The following is a 13,752-nucleotide window of genomic DNA, read 5'->3' as shown; positions in this document are numbered from 1 at the left end:
CCTGGCTTATGTGTGCCCTCCTCAAAATCTTCTGCAGTAGTACTTACTGCTGTTCCAAAAGCCTACTGGCTTTTCCATAATGAGACAAAGTCAGCCCATCACAGACATTCAAAGTGTCCTTCCAAACCGCCTTGTGAAAAAGACCAGGAATGGCCTTGGTCGACGTGTCACCTTCAGACTACTCGTGTCAGAATTACCTAAAATGGTTGTGAACCCCATCCTGATTTGGGCACAACCCAAAACTAATCATCTAACACTTTGGAAGCAAGGGACTGGGGTATGCATTTTCAGTAACTACTCTGGCAGTAATTGTACACTTTAATATCCCAGAATCACCTTGATACTATTTTCTGTAAAAGCTTTGATGGTAACTTCTGCAGTGAGTTTAACTTTGGCCTCAAGAGCTTCTGAGCCCCTCCAAACCTACCAAATAGTAAATCAAATCTCCAAAAGATTTTAAAAATAGTCCTTGTGTCTGAGGATGCCTCACATTTTTCTTCAGAAGCAATAACTCATGAAATTGGAAACAAGACTCCACTTAACACATCTGTTTTAGTCTCACTGCTTTTGCCTGGTTTTGTATCTGGAACTTATACTGTAATGGCAAACAATTTTATAAGAGAAAACATTCAGAGCAATAACAAAGAAAACATTTTTGCTATCTCAAAGCCTCAAATTAAATATTTATTGTTTTATATTTTTCTTCCGACTGTTTTCTCTTTATTGTGTATTTTCCACAATAATCAGGTTTATTAGAACTTTTACCCGTACTTTCAAACCTCATTATGTAAGTCCTAAGCTTGGTCAATAAAACATTGCATTTTCTTAAAAAAATTTTTTTACAAAAGATTTATTGGTTTTCAGGAGTACCTTTCTGAAAGTTTTACCTTAGGAGAAATCCTCTGGTAACAAAATTAAACCCTTGAATCATGAGCTGCTACTGTTAAATCTTGGGAGGAAAAAAAACCCTAGGGTGTTCCATGTCTGTGGTGCTTTATTCAGTGTTTCCTGTTTGTTTCTCCACAGTCAATTGTCCTTTGGGAACCTATTATTCTCTGGAGCATTCTGTCTGTGAAAGCTGTCTCCTGGGATCTTATCAAGATGAGGAAGGGCAATTAGAGTGCAAACTTTGTCCTGCTGGGACTCACACGGAATATCTCCATTCAAGAAGTGTCTCTGAATGTAAAGGTAGGGGTTTAAGGACACAGTGAGCAGCAGCATCCTGGATTTTGTGTCCAGTTGTACAGGAAGACGTATTTCTTTTATTCACCCATCACTTGGTTTATGGCTGAGGCTCCTGTATCAAAAGACAGATTAGCATGAATGAGTGTTGAATTTTGTCAAATGTTTTTTCTCAGTTATTGAGATGATCACATAATCAAAATGTATAATTGATACTGTGTAATAGGAAAAAAAGGTCGAAAGGTGTAGGGGAAGGTAAAGGGGTGGGGGAAAGGTAAGAAGGGGAAAGAAAAAAGAAAAGAAAAGGAAAAATATGGAAACAAAGCCTTTGTAAATAGGGAAGGAGGGTGCAGGGAGGCCAGGAGAATGGAGAAAAAAATAAGAACCAAAGATCTGTCATATAAATGTACAAGATCCCAGTGATGAATGCAACTGTATTGTATACCTAAAATATACCAATAAAAAATTTTTTTAAAAAGACAGATTAGTGAGAGAATAGCATATACATTTATTTAATATAGGAGCATAGGAGCCTCAGAAATATAGACCCAAAGAAGCAAGGAAACTTGTGTATGCTTGTGATGAGTTTGATGAAGTGGGTAGTTCGGGAAATATGGCTGGACAAGGGGATGTAGCCCTAACAAACTAGGGATATTTAGCAAGGCCTGTTTGCTCAGTCTTCTCTGTGTTCTTTTCTCAACCAGAGGTAAGGATATTCCTCTGCAGGTGAAGTAGAGGGTGAGCATCTCTCACATCTCTTACAACCTGCTTCAGGAGAAACAGGCAAGAGAAGGTCAGAGAGACCTCCCTGCGTCTGCAGTTTTTTTCAGATTTCTTCAGTTTAAAATATCCATTAATTCGAGGTACCATATTTTGGGGTAGGATATTCTGAGCCTTGTCCCATGTCAGAAATTTAAATGGCAAATAGGATGAAATATGAGCACAATTGAAAGTAATTTATCTTTTAATTAGAAATTATTTCCTGAAAGTTTCCCCCATTATAAAATAAATTATCTTTTTCCTTTTGGAAATACTCAATTTCTCTGTCAGATGCCAATCCACCTTCATCAGTTAGCCTGAAGTTTTCTCACATTAATTAGTAGAAAAGACTGTCATGATACCCAGCAAACATTAGCTTGCTTTTTGTTAGAATAACATTTCATATAACAAGAGCAATTCTCCACTTGCTTAAAAATGAAATGCTTCAGGCACACACGCATGCACTCCAAAACTATGCAATATTTTTGAAATATTTTTACTGCTCTCCAAGAGAATTCCTGAGGGAGACCTTTTCTTTCATAATTAAGGTTATGGAAGATGTGCCCAACCTAAAGAATTTCAAAATCACGTCCCTTTGCCATTGTGCAAGTGTGGATGTCTGGGTGGCTGGAAATGCGTACGATAGTCAGCAGTGCTGAAAAGGTGAGGCATTTGGAGAAAGAAGGAAACAGGAAAGGATTTCCCTGGAAGTCAGGGTGTCTGGCCTGGGAGGCTCTGCTACATGCCATTATTATGAATTTAGCCTCTTTGAGTCTAATGTTATGGCTAGTTTTATTTTCAACTCTGCAAGCTCTCAGATGAAATGGTGCCCTTGGGTAGTAGAACCACTTCTTATACAGTGTTACAAAGGTGCCCCAATCTCACAACTCAGGATTTTGTTCATCAAGAGAACAATGTAGGAGTTGAAAACCTCTCCGTAAACAAATTCCTCAGGGCACAACTTGGTTTTACTTTGTGCCCAGGTTTGTTCTTATGGTAATGCTTTTCTGTGATATGCATTTCTTTTGTTTTTTTTTCAGCTTTAATTGAGTTTATTGGTACATTTTAGGGATACAGTACAGTTACATTCATTGTTGGGATCTTGTACCTCTACATGACAAGTCTTGATTCTCATTTTTTCCTCTTACCTCTGCCCTCCCTTCACCCCCTCCTCCCCTCCCCATCTACAAACACTTTATTTTCATCTTTTCATTCTCTCACATTTTTTTCTTTTCCCTTTTTACTCTTCCCCTACCCATCCCACCTTCCCTACACCTTTAGCTCCTTTCTTCCCATTTCTAAATGTCAGTAATCTTATTAGAATCTTATGCATTGTTGCAGATTATTCACACCAGGGAAACTATTCGGTATTTACACATGTGTGACTTATTTATTTCACTTAGAAGTATATCTCCAATATGTATCCATTTTCCTATGAATGAATCTATTTTCTCATTCTTTATGGCTGAGTAATACCCCATTTTATAGAAAAACCACATCTTCTTTATCCAGTTTCCAACGGATGGGCAAATGCGCTGTTTCCAAGATTTAGCTATTACAAACTGTGATATGCATTTCTAACTTCATTCTGTGAATATTTATTGAACACACTGTGTGGGCCAAACAGAAAACAAGTGGAAACAAGTCGAAAACTTATTATATAGAAGCATGGGAATTCTACAGTGTTTGTGCTTGGTTAACAAGAACAGTGTTTTCCATCCCTCACTCTGTCCTATATGAAAATGTAGAAAATCCTACCCTGCACAGAGCTAGGTGTGTGCAGTGTAACATCGTTGTTATTAATCACATTGCATTTTTCTTTTCAGCTCAGTGTAAACAAGGCACGTACTCATCCAACGGCCTTGAGACTTGTGAATCGTGTCCACTGGGCACTTATCAGCCAGAATTTGGTTCCCGGAGCTGCCTCTCGTGTCCAGAACCCACTTCCACTGTGAAGAGAGGAGCTGTGGACATTTCTGCTTGTGGAGGTTTGCATAGCTTTAGACACTGACATTCCTTTAGACCTGCTCTGCTCTGTTCATGAAGGAGTGGAATATTTGTAGAGAAACTGCATGTCCACTGTGTACAAAACTATAAATAGCGCTTTCTGGAGAGCCCTGTTTTATTCATCTAGTCAATACTTGAGTATAAATATTGGCTGCTGCCATTAGGAACACAAAAGAGGTGCAAGACTTGGACCCAGGCCTCAAACATGTGGCCTTATGGGTTGGTAGAAATATATCTGAGCTAGTAACTTAGCTTCCTCATTAATGAACTCTTGGCTAGTATTTCTCGCAACTCTGAATGTAAACTGTTCTCTGAATTCTGGCACTTCATTCCCTATAACGTGAAGATTTTCAGGAGTGGATATTCACTCTGCCTGCGCATTAGAGTCATCTTCACATTAATATAAATATTTTGAAAATCCAGAAGCCCCAAAACTGATTGAAATTTTCTGCGACAGAACCTGAGCATTAGTTTTCTTTCCAAATTCCCCCAGAGGACTGTAAAGTGACAGGAACAACCGAGCGCATTTCTCAACTGTGAGCACAGAGGGACGGTGGAAGAGATTGCTGGGCCCCATCCCCAGAGTTCTGAGTCTGTGGGTCTGGGAGAAATCCAGCCATTTGCATTTCTAACCAGCTTTCAGATAATGCTGAACCAGTTCCTGGACTAATAGTCAAAATGGAAATGAAAGTTGCTGGTATAAGTCAAAATGGAAAGATTAGCATTCCAGTGTTTAAATATTTCTGACTAACATCTGCACTGAGTATGAATTATCCAACCAAAAAAATCGTGAAGACATAAACAAAAATAAATGATGTAGACAAAATGACAACGAAATCCACGACTGACAGTCAAGATCAAACTGCTACCACAAACTCCAAAAACTTCTTTTAACTATTATGCAAAGTCAGTAGAGCCGGATTAAAAACTTTAAAAATCGTTGGCCTACCTCTGGAGCATCACTGAGGATATAAAAATCAAGACAAAATGAGAACTAAAATACATATATCCTCCTCATCCACTGAGCTAAATCCCCCTCCTCATTTTTTTATTGCATTTATTAGTACATTTTTTTAATTGAGTTTGTTGGTACAATCTAGGTCTACAATACAGTTACATTCATTAATGGGATCCTGTACCTTTACATGACAGGTCTTGGTTCTCATTTTTTCCCCTTGTCCCTGTCCTCCCTTCACCCCCTCCTCCCCTCCCCATTTACAAACTCTTTATTTCCATTTTTACATTTTCTCATATTTTTTCTTTTCCCTTATTTCCCTTCCCCTACCCTTCCCACTTTCCCTACACCTTTAGCCCTTTTCTTCCTATTTCACACTCTTAATTATCCCAGTAGGATCTTGTGTACTATTATAGTTTTTCACACCAGAGAAACTATTCAGTATTTATACATGTGTGACTTATTTATTGGTACATTTTAGGTATACGGTACAGTTACATTCATCATTGGGATCTTGTACCTTTACATGACATGTCTTGGTTCTCATTTTTTTCCCTTGTCCTTGCCCTCCCTTCCTTATACTCATTTAAAAACCTATAGTCTTTGGCCTCTCGAAGATGAAAAATCTGTTCTCTTATTGAATGAGTGACATTTTTAAGATGCCCACGGCTGGTTCCCCACTTCCATAAGCCACACAGAAACACATACACACACCTCTTGCTCCCTTTGCACTCTAGCCACACATAATACCTCAGGAATAAAAGACGGAGAATCTTAGAAAATGGCTGTCTGGGGAGTGTGTGTGGTGGTTGGGAGTGGGGTGCCCAGCATTGCATCTTGGGAGATGCAGTCCCTACAAGTTAAGTATCATGGGGAGAAAGGAAAACATGCATTGAATTATAGGCTTTTAGAACCTCATCTGTTTAAACTCTCTCAGTCTAGTAGGATCAAGGTAGGTAAATGTTGGCGTCCTGAAGAACCAGGTGAGTAGTGTTCATCAACCTAATGTTTCACCGAAGAGTTTAAATATTTTTTGCTAGAACCTCAGTGAAACTCATAAATCATGCCTGTTGTGTAAAAGCAGCCTTACATTATTTTTTTAATTTAAAGTCAAAAAAGGCTTCACATGATGGTTGAAATAAATCTGCTCGAGACTCTTTTATTTTGTAAAGGTACAAACTAATTTTGGAAGAAAATCTACAGTTAAAAAAAAAAAAAAAAAACTGTTCCCGCTCTCGTTTCCTCTCACCACAAAAGCAACCAGGATTTTTACAGTGAAACAAGGTCATATTTGACATTTTTTTCTTTTAGCTTTCTAAATAAGCCTTGAGGTTTGTCTGACACTAAATTTGTGATTAAGCATTTCTAATTCCCAGAAAGTCTCTCAAGTTCTGGTAACTGGTCAATTTCTCCTAGTATTCTTAAGAATAACAAACCATAACCTCTCTCCTGCAGTGTTGAATAAACACAATTTACTTTAAATTTATATATGGATGAATCCTAAAATGGTTCTGATGTAGCTTTTCATAGGTCTCAACTCACTTTTTGTTCTTCCTTCTTTCTCTTTTTCTTTTTTTTGATCAGGGGACTGAACCCAAGTGGTAGACAAGTGCTCTACCACTGAGCTGTGTCCTCAGCTCTTTCCTTTCTCTTTTAGTGTTCATTTACTTTTATGAGCATGTTGTACAGTTTATCTTATTTTTGCTGTTAGCATTTTTGCATTTCTTTAGCATATTGAACATAAAATATTAATCAACACCACCTTAATTATAATGTGAGTATATTACTGTTACAATACAGTTTCCTCTACACAGTACATTTTACCTTTTCTCAATTCTTTGGTTTGAAAATAGTTTGTATCTGAACAATAAATCTCACAAATGACTTGTCATCACTGTTTGTAACCTAGCCCATAGGAGAAGGAAAGATTATTTTTAAGCCAGAATGACACCACCGCTTACCCTGTCCTCCGAGATAAAGTTAAAAGAAAACTTAGGACGAGTGATTGACATCAGACTTTGTCTTTAGAAATCTATTAAGTTATTTATTTTTGCATATATTTTAGATAGATTGCATATTTTGATACTCAGTGAAATCATTACTACCCTCTGATAAATTAACATATCTTATTATCTTACAACGTTATTCACTCTTTTGTATAGTAAAAGCGCTTGAGTTTTTGATACTAAGTAAAATTTCTTTGCTCTTTTCTCATAACTTTGGTCCATTAGAAGCTATAAAATCCATGTGTGTGTTTAGTACTGTATTATGTACTAGATAGTATCATTACATATATTGTTATATTTATACATACTTAAATATATAGGTACATATAGATACTGCAAGTGAGAATACAAATGCTCCCTTGTTTACAATTAGATTTCATCTTAATAAACCTATGGGGAATTGAAAGTATTGTAAGTGGAAAATCCACTTAATACCTGTACCCCACTGAATATCAGCTTAGAGCAATATATACTGTGGGCACAGTGTTGCTTACACTCGTGACCATGTGGCCAAGTGGGAACAGCAGCAGGCTGCTGCTGTCAGCTTCATAAGAGAGTCTTGTACTCCATATGGCTGACCCAGGAAAAGATCAAAATTCCAAGTGAGAAGTGTGGTTTCTACTAAATGCATATAATTTTGCATCATTAAAATACCAAGCTGTCATAAGGCAGGGTCTGTCTGTAGTGTAGTAATGCCAATTGACCATCCCTTGAAGGTATATTTCTGCTGACAACTGTCTGTTCTTGGAATATAATTTAAAGCAATTTTTACATACAAATGTATTTTGCACTTCCAATGCTGAAAAGTAGAGATGTAGCAACAACGTGTTAGCTATTTTGAGAGGCCAACAGACTTATTTTTAATCTAAATATTTATCATTATCACTTATTTGTATAATTTTTAGCATTTTTAAGTTTATAGGGGCATAAACATCTTTCTTTTTGAAGGTTAAGATTGTGCTGAAAATATATTAAAACAGTTTAATTCATTATAGCATCTTGAGTTTTTAATGGAATTTATCTTTTTTGTTTCATAAACACTCATACTCTCTCAAATAAGCTTTATGCTTTCATAAAGTAGAAGCTTTCTTTTCTTTATTCTTTATTTTTTTTAGTATTAGGGAATCAAACTCAGAACCCTGCATTTATGAGGCAGGTGCGGTGCCACTGAGCTGGCCCAAGCCCTGGCCCAAGCAAAAGTTTCTAGGTTTTATTTTTATACCTTTTTATACTTTCCATTAGCTAATTTAATTAGCTGCTTGGAAGGTTTTTTTCCAAATAGGCGATTCCCTTGTAAATTTGATATTTAGAAAGCCCTTTAAGCTCAGCAGGTTTACAATTACATTTGTCCCAATAATGAATCTCTATATGGAACTCTGAGTCCTATCAAAGTGTATATGAATTTGTTTTTCACAAAACAAAGATACAGTTTCAAATTATTTCTTGCATATAATAAAAGTACCCACACGAAATATTTTTTCTTAATTGGCATTTATATCTATGATATCATCTGCTAATCTTTTACTTCAGCTCTTCACTTTTTGCCAATAGGCTATGTAAAATTTTTGCTGCAAAAGATTTGACTGGCTGTTTTCCTTAAAAACTTTAATCTAAACCTCTTGAAATCATAAATACTCTCTTATTTGCTAATACAAATAAATAGGGATGTCACTACTTGGAATATCCTGGTCCCTTGAATCTTAAGTGTACCTTTAAATTCAACTATATTGCTAATTATTTCTACTGAACTAATTTTTTGTTATCAAGTATCTATAACCCAAGTGATAAGTATGCTGAAACTACCTTTATGTGTCCTATCTTCTATATTTACATTTGTACAGATGAGTATTCATAGTTTTAGTAGATCTCAGTTTATAGTGGCTTTAGGGCTCACCCAAATGTGATACCAGTTCACCTAAGGAAAGGGTATTTTCCACCCAAGTTTATCACTGGGTCATAGCCTAAAACATCTGAAGTATTAAGTAATGAGTAGTTTTTCTTCATATCTCCTCTCCCTAATCAAGTATTGGAAAAAATACAAGCTTGTGTTGTTTGGGGCTATTTTTTGTTTGGTTACTATTCTATCAATTATTGGCAAAAATATTCAGATTTGATTAAATGACAATATTTAACTATTTTACAAAAAGTACAACTAACATGAAATGACATTTCAAGGTTAAAAATGAAAAAAGGTTGCCAGATACATGTATACAAAAGGCAAAAAGACACAGGGAGCAAAATGAAAAAGTTCAATTCAAAGCCAAATAGCTGTGCTCACTTTGACAGCACATATACGAAGCCAAATAGCATCCAATGAGAACATGAGGGGGAAGATTTATGTGTATTACAAAATTCGCAAGAAATGTAAACTGGTCATGAGAAACCCTTGTCATCAAAAAATAGCTCCAAAATACACAAATGGAATGTATGTCTCACAGGAGAAGAACATAGAAAAATCTATTACCTTACATTAATTCATTACTAAATAGAAAGGAAGATAATTATTACATGTTAATGAAAATCATTTAAAAATTAACAGTGGTAAAGATTACTTGTTCTTTATGTCAAAGAATTTATGTACTTTATATACATAAGAACTATAAAACACCCTAATAAATAATAGACAACTATGCGCAAAAGATAAAAGTGTATAACTATAAAAAGACAGCACCTTCATTTGCAGCAAAATGCAAGATAAAACAAAAAACACTGCAGCTCCATTTTACCTTTAAATTTAAAAGGAAATTTAAGCAATCATCACCAGTGCTGCCAAACAGGCAATAAGAAGCTCAATTTCTTATATTACGGGTGGAGTAGTGTACATTGAAGCTACTTTTTAAGATGATTGGGTGTTACAGATCAATAGCTTTATCTTTTTCATATTTTTAGGTCCAACTGTTCAACTATGCAAATTCGCCCACATAAATTCAACTATTATCCCAAGGAAATAATCGTTACAATATACAAAGGTTTAGGCAGAAATTTTCATTTCAACACTGATGATTAAAGCAGCAAGTAGAAATAATCTAAATGGAGGACATGTTGGACCAATTATGATCTGTCGGAGCAATGGAAAATGTCTTTCTCATGTATTAAAATGATGTTATTCGGTGATCTATGGAATGATTTGGAATGTGTTTATGATATAACATTAAGTAGAAAATCAGAATACATTACTCCATGACCAATTCTAATCTTTATCGAGTGAATGTGTGTTGTTAAATATGAGAAGGAAACACTATTTACCTGGATGATCAGATGGTATGAGTATTAAATATGTGGAAGGGATTATATTAGTAATTCAGAAGCTTTATTACAGCCAGAGTTAAGCCAATTTTCTTTTCAGTTTAGGGTGTGTTGCTTTTTATGCAATAATGATTTGTCTTTACCTTTGCAGTACCTTGTCCAGTAGGAGAGTTCTCTCGTTCTGGGTTAATGCCCTGTTACCCATGTCCTCAAGACTATTACCAGCCTAACCCAGGGAAATCTTTCTGTCTGTCTTGCCCCTTTTATGGAACTACAACGATCACTGGTGCCAGATCTATCACAGATTGTTCAAGTACGTTGATAAGACATCATTTCTAACATATATCATGTTGGAGGCATATTTTTGCTTATCTCTTGGTTGCTTCACTTCTGAATATTACTGTTCTCATTGGATTTGAGTATAAAATTGCCTTTTTCAGGTCTCTTTATGGCAGTGGCTCCAAGAATCATTTTGGAAATGAACTTGGTAACTTCCAAATTGCCTTGTTAAGTTTATAATTTAATGACACATGACATCCGTCTCTATCCACTTCTGATTGATGTTACTAAAAATAAATATATGTGGCTTTATTCATTCTGACAACCAGGATCTTAACCAGAGTATTAAGAGCCTATTATTGGCAGTGTCTATCCCACACTGACATGTTTTTCTAAAATATTTCTATTAATTTTATTAGGTTTTAGTTCAACTTTCTCAGCAGCAGAGGAAAGTATAGTGCCCCTTGCCTCTCCTGGACATATCCAAACCAAGTATGAAGTTAGCAGCCAGGCAAGTCCATTTTCTTCACATAAAATGTACTCTAGTGGAATGCTTAGAAACTAACTTGTCTGTCACACCGAGAAGAATCACTGAGTTTGAAACTTTAATCAGATGTATGACTCCTATAAATGAATAATTGTATTTATTCATGACTCCTCATAAGAACTTTAAAAAAAAATGTAACAGTAGATGTTCTGAGTACCAGAAAAATGGGAGGTTTTTCCCAGCAATGTCTGCTCAATAATTATAATTACAATTTAAAGCCTTTGATTCATTAATAGTTAATACCACGGATATAGCCCACCAATTGAAAAGGATATTTGGCTTAGCCAATGGCCTTTTCTGAATGACAGGAAGAATTCTTCAACTTTCATGAAAATTATTTACATATTTTTGCGAGCGAAAAATAATCATTTCTTGGAGTAAGATGTGAGTTTTTAAAAATTAAAAACATAGCTCATGAACATAACAAATTGTTTTCCATTTTTTTAAAAAATAGAGTAGTTGTTAAATCTGATAATTTGGGTAGATTCTGTCATTACTCTGAATTCACTTTGCTCAATGGCATGAATTTCTTGGCTTAAAGGTTGTATTTATTATTCTCTCTTTCTAAAAACTAGTCCTAGGGTTTTATAAGTCATATTTAAAACTTAGCCTATTGGAACCAGAAATTTCTTGGTACTCCTAAATCAGAAGCCTTCGAACCTACAGGCATAATAGAATCTACCTGCTAATTTAAAAAAATAATGATGTATAGAATATACTCCTATAGATTCTGATTTGGCAGGCCTGAATTGGGGCTCAGTCGTTTGTATATTTTTAGAACGTGTCAGGTTGATTCTAACATGGAACCAGAATTTAGGAACACCACGTGGGTTCACCAGAACACCTCTCAAGAATAACCTACTTTATTTGTGCCCCATACATCAGGCAGTGGTCCAGGTAGCTTGAGTGAACTCCTGAAAGCAGAAGCCAGCTGTCTAGTTTTGCCGCCTCCGACTCTCTAGACAGGACTGTTTTAAAATAAATGGATGTTTTGTCTCTCATACGTGCCTTCTCTGTACTGGTAGGTTTTTCATGAATGTTTCTTAAACCCTTGCCACAACAGTGGGACCTGCCAACAACTTGGGCGTGGTTATGTGTGTCTCTGTCCACCTGGATATACAGGTAAGGCAGAGGAATGTGAATTTTAATATTTTATAAGCAATCATTGTGTCCTTCTGAATAGAATTTAGGAATAGTAGAAGTGTATCATCCAAGATACATCAGACCATATCAGTGCAAAAATGTTTGGTTTAACAAAGTATGCATACTTCACACGTACATTTTCTTGGCACATTTTGGAGGAAGCATGAGCAGTCATCTCTATGAAAAACTCATACTGGGGCCGGGGATTTAGCTCAGTGCCGCTGCTGCCTGCCTCACAAGTGCAAGGTCCTGAGTTCGATCCCCAGTACCAAAAAATAGAAAAACTCACATCATGACTCACAATCTAAATTGGAATACAGTTCTGGGAGATATAGCCAATGTTTCATTCTAAAACAAATTAAATGCATGGCAACATAGGACGGATTGTCTGTCCAGCGTAAACATTGTTAAACAAACTCTCATTTGTGACCAGCTCCGATTTGTTGCTTTCTTGCTGGAAACTGTGCTTAGAAAAACAATATGGCTTTGGACTTGATTACGTAGAAACTATGTTTCCTTGCAGTGTGGTTCACACACTGCTGAGTCCAGAGACATAATTTTAAGAGGAAATGAGCTATTCCTTAAAAATGCCAATTAATTTTAAATAATTTAATATGCGACCAAGTACATTCAGCAGAAAGACAGATTCATGAAAACGCTATGGTGTGTCTTCATTCACCTCATTCACCAGGCTGGGCACCGTGTGACTTCCGATCCTTCCCCAAAGTCAAACTGACTGAAAAATAAATGTTTCGAATCAATTTAGGACATCAAGGCACCCACCACAGTGAAACTAAAGACATGAGAGAGGATTTCCAGAACCGCCTCTGACAGTGGCGAGAAGGATAGGATGAGTGTGTTCGAAGTGAGAGAGAGAAAGAAAAAGAGTATTTTGAGGAGGATTAATGGCAATGTGTCTTTTACGACAATATAGTTTTTTTAATTTAAACACCCACCACATTTTCATAATTCCTGGCTCCACTTTATACTTTCAAGCTTTGTCCCCCTCCCTGCTTCTAATTTGGAAACTTTTATTATCTTCTAAGTATTCTTATAAAAGTATCTAAATCTGTTAAGAAACAGGTAAGGCTTTCATTAAATACTGAACTAGATTGTGGCCCTTTCGGCCCCTACATTTAGGTTGCGATAATTACCTTTAAATGATTCGCGGTTCTGTTCGCATTCATTCTTCTGTCTGATTGTCCATCGATGTTTGCTTTGCACTGTAGGCTTAAAGTGTGAAGCAGACATTGATGAATGCAGCTCACTGCCTTGCCTCAACAGTGGAATTTGTGAAGACCGAGTGGGGGGATTCATTTGCGAGTGCACATCAGGTTATACAGGTGAGGGACAACTCTCGCGTTTTTATACTATAAACCCTGGAACCATTAAGATTTCATCACTGAGGTAAATTTAAAATATACTGTTAGGATATGTTAATAAAGTATTATAGACATACTGTAGAGGTATAATTTTTATTATTTATATACATTGGAGCAGGTTGTGGTGGCTTATGTCTGTAATCCCAGCACACGGGAGGCTGAGGCAGGAGGGTCTCTGTGAGTTCGAGACCAGCCTGAGCTACATAATGCAGAGTCAACTGCATAGTGAGACCCTGTCTCAAAGAA

General features: G+C 36.3%; 1 protein-coding gene across 1 annotated transcript in view; it reads left to right on the top strand.

Moving 5' to 3' along the window:
* Positions 1 to 13,752, top strand: part of Svep1 (sushi, von Willebrand factor type A, EGF and pentraxin domain containing 1) — a 146,530-nt gene that overhangs the window by 66,118 nt on the left and 66,660 nt on the right. The window contains exons 16-21 of the mRNA XM_019209820.1: positions 1,027 to 1,188; positions 3,768 to 3,929; positions 10,307 to 10,468; positions 10,854 to 10,945; positions 12,007 to 12,103; positions 13,354 to 13,467. Coding sequence (XP_019065365.1) covers positions 1,027 to 1,188; positions 3,768 to 3,929; positions 10,307 to 10,468; positions 10,854 to 10,945; positions 12,007 to 12,103; positions 13,354 to 13,467 — 789 coding nt within the window. The remainder of the gene's footprint in view (positions 1 to 1,026; positions 1,189 to 3,767; positions 3,930 to 10,306; positions 10,469 to 10,853; positions 10,946 to 12,006; positions 12,104 to 13,353; positions 13,468 to 13,752) is intronic.

This window comes from Fukomys damarensis, unplaced genomic scaffold, assembly GCF_012274545.1.
Source record: "Fukomys damarensis isolate Sample0158 unplaced genomic scaffold, DMR_v1.0_HiC HiC_scaffold_36, whole genome shotgun sequence".
Lineage (NCBI taxonomy): Eukaryota > Metazoa > Chordata > Mammalia > Rodentia > Bathyergidae > Fukomys > Fukomys damarensis.
Note: the sequence above shows the minus strand (reverse complement) of the source record. Positions and strands in the feature narration are given on the sequence as shown.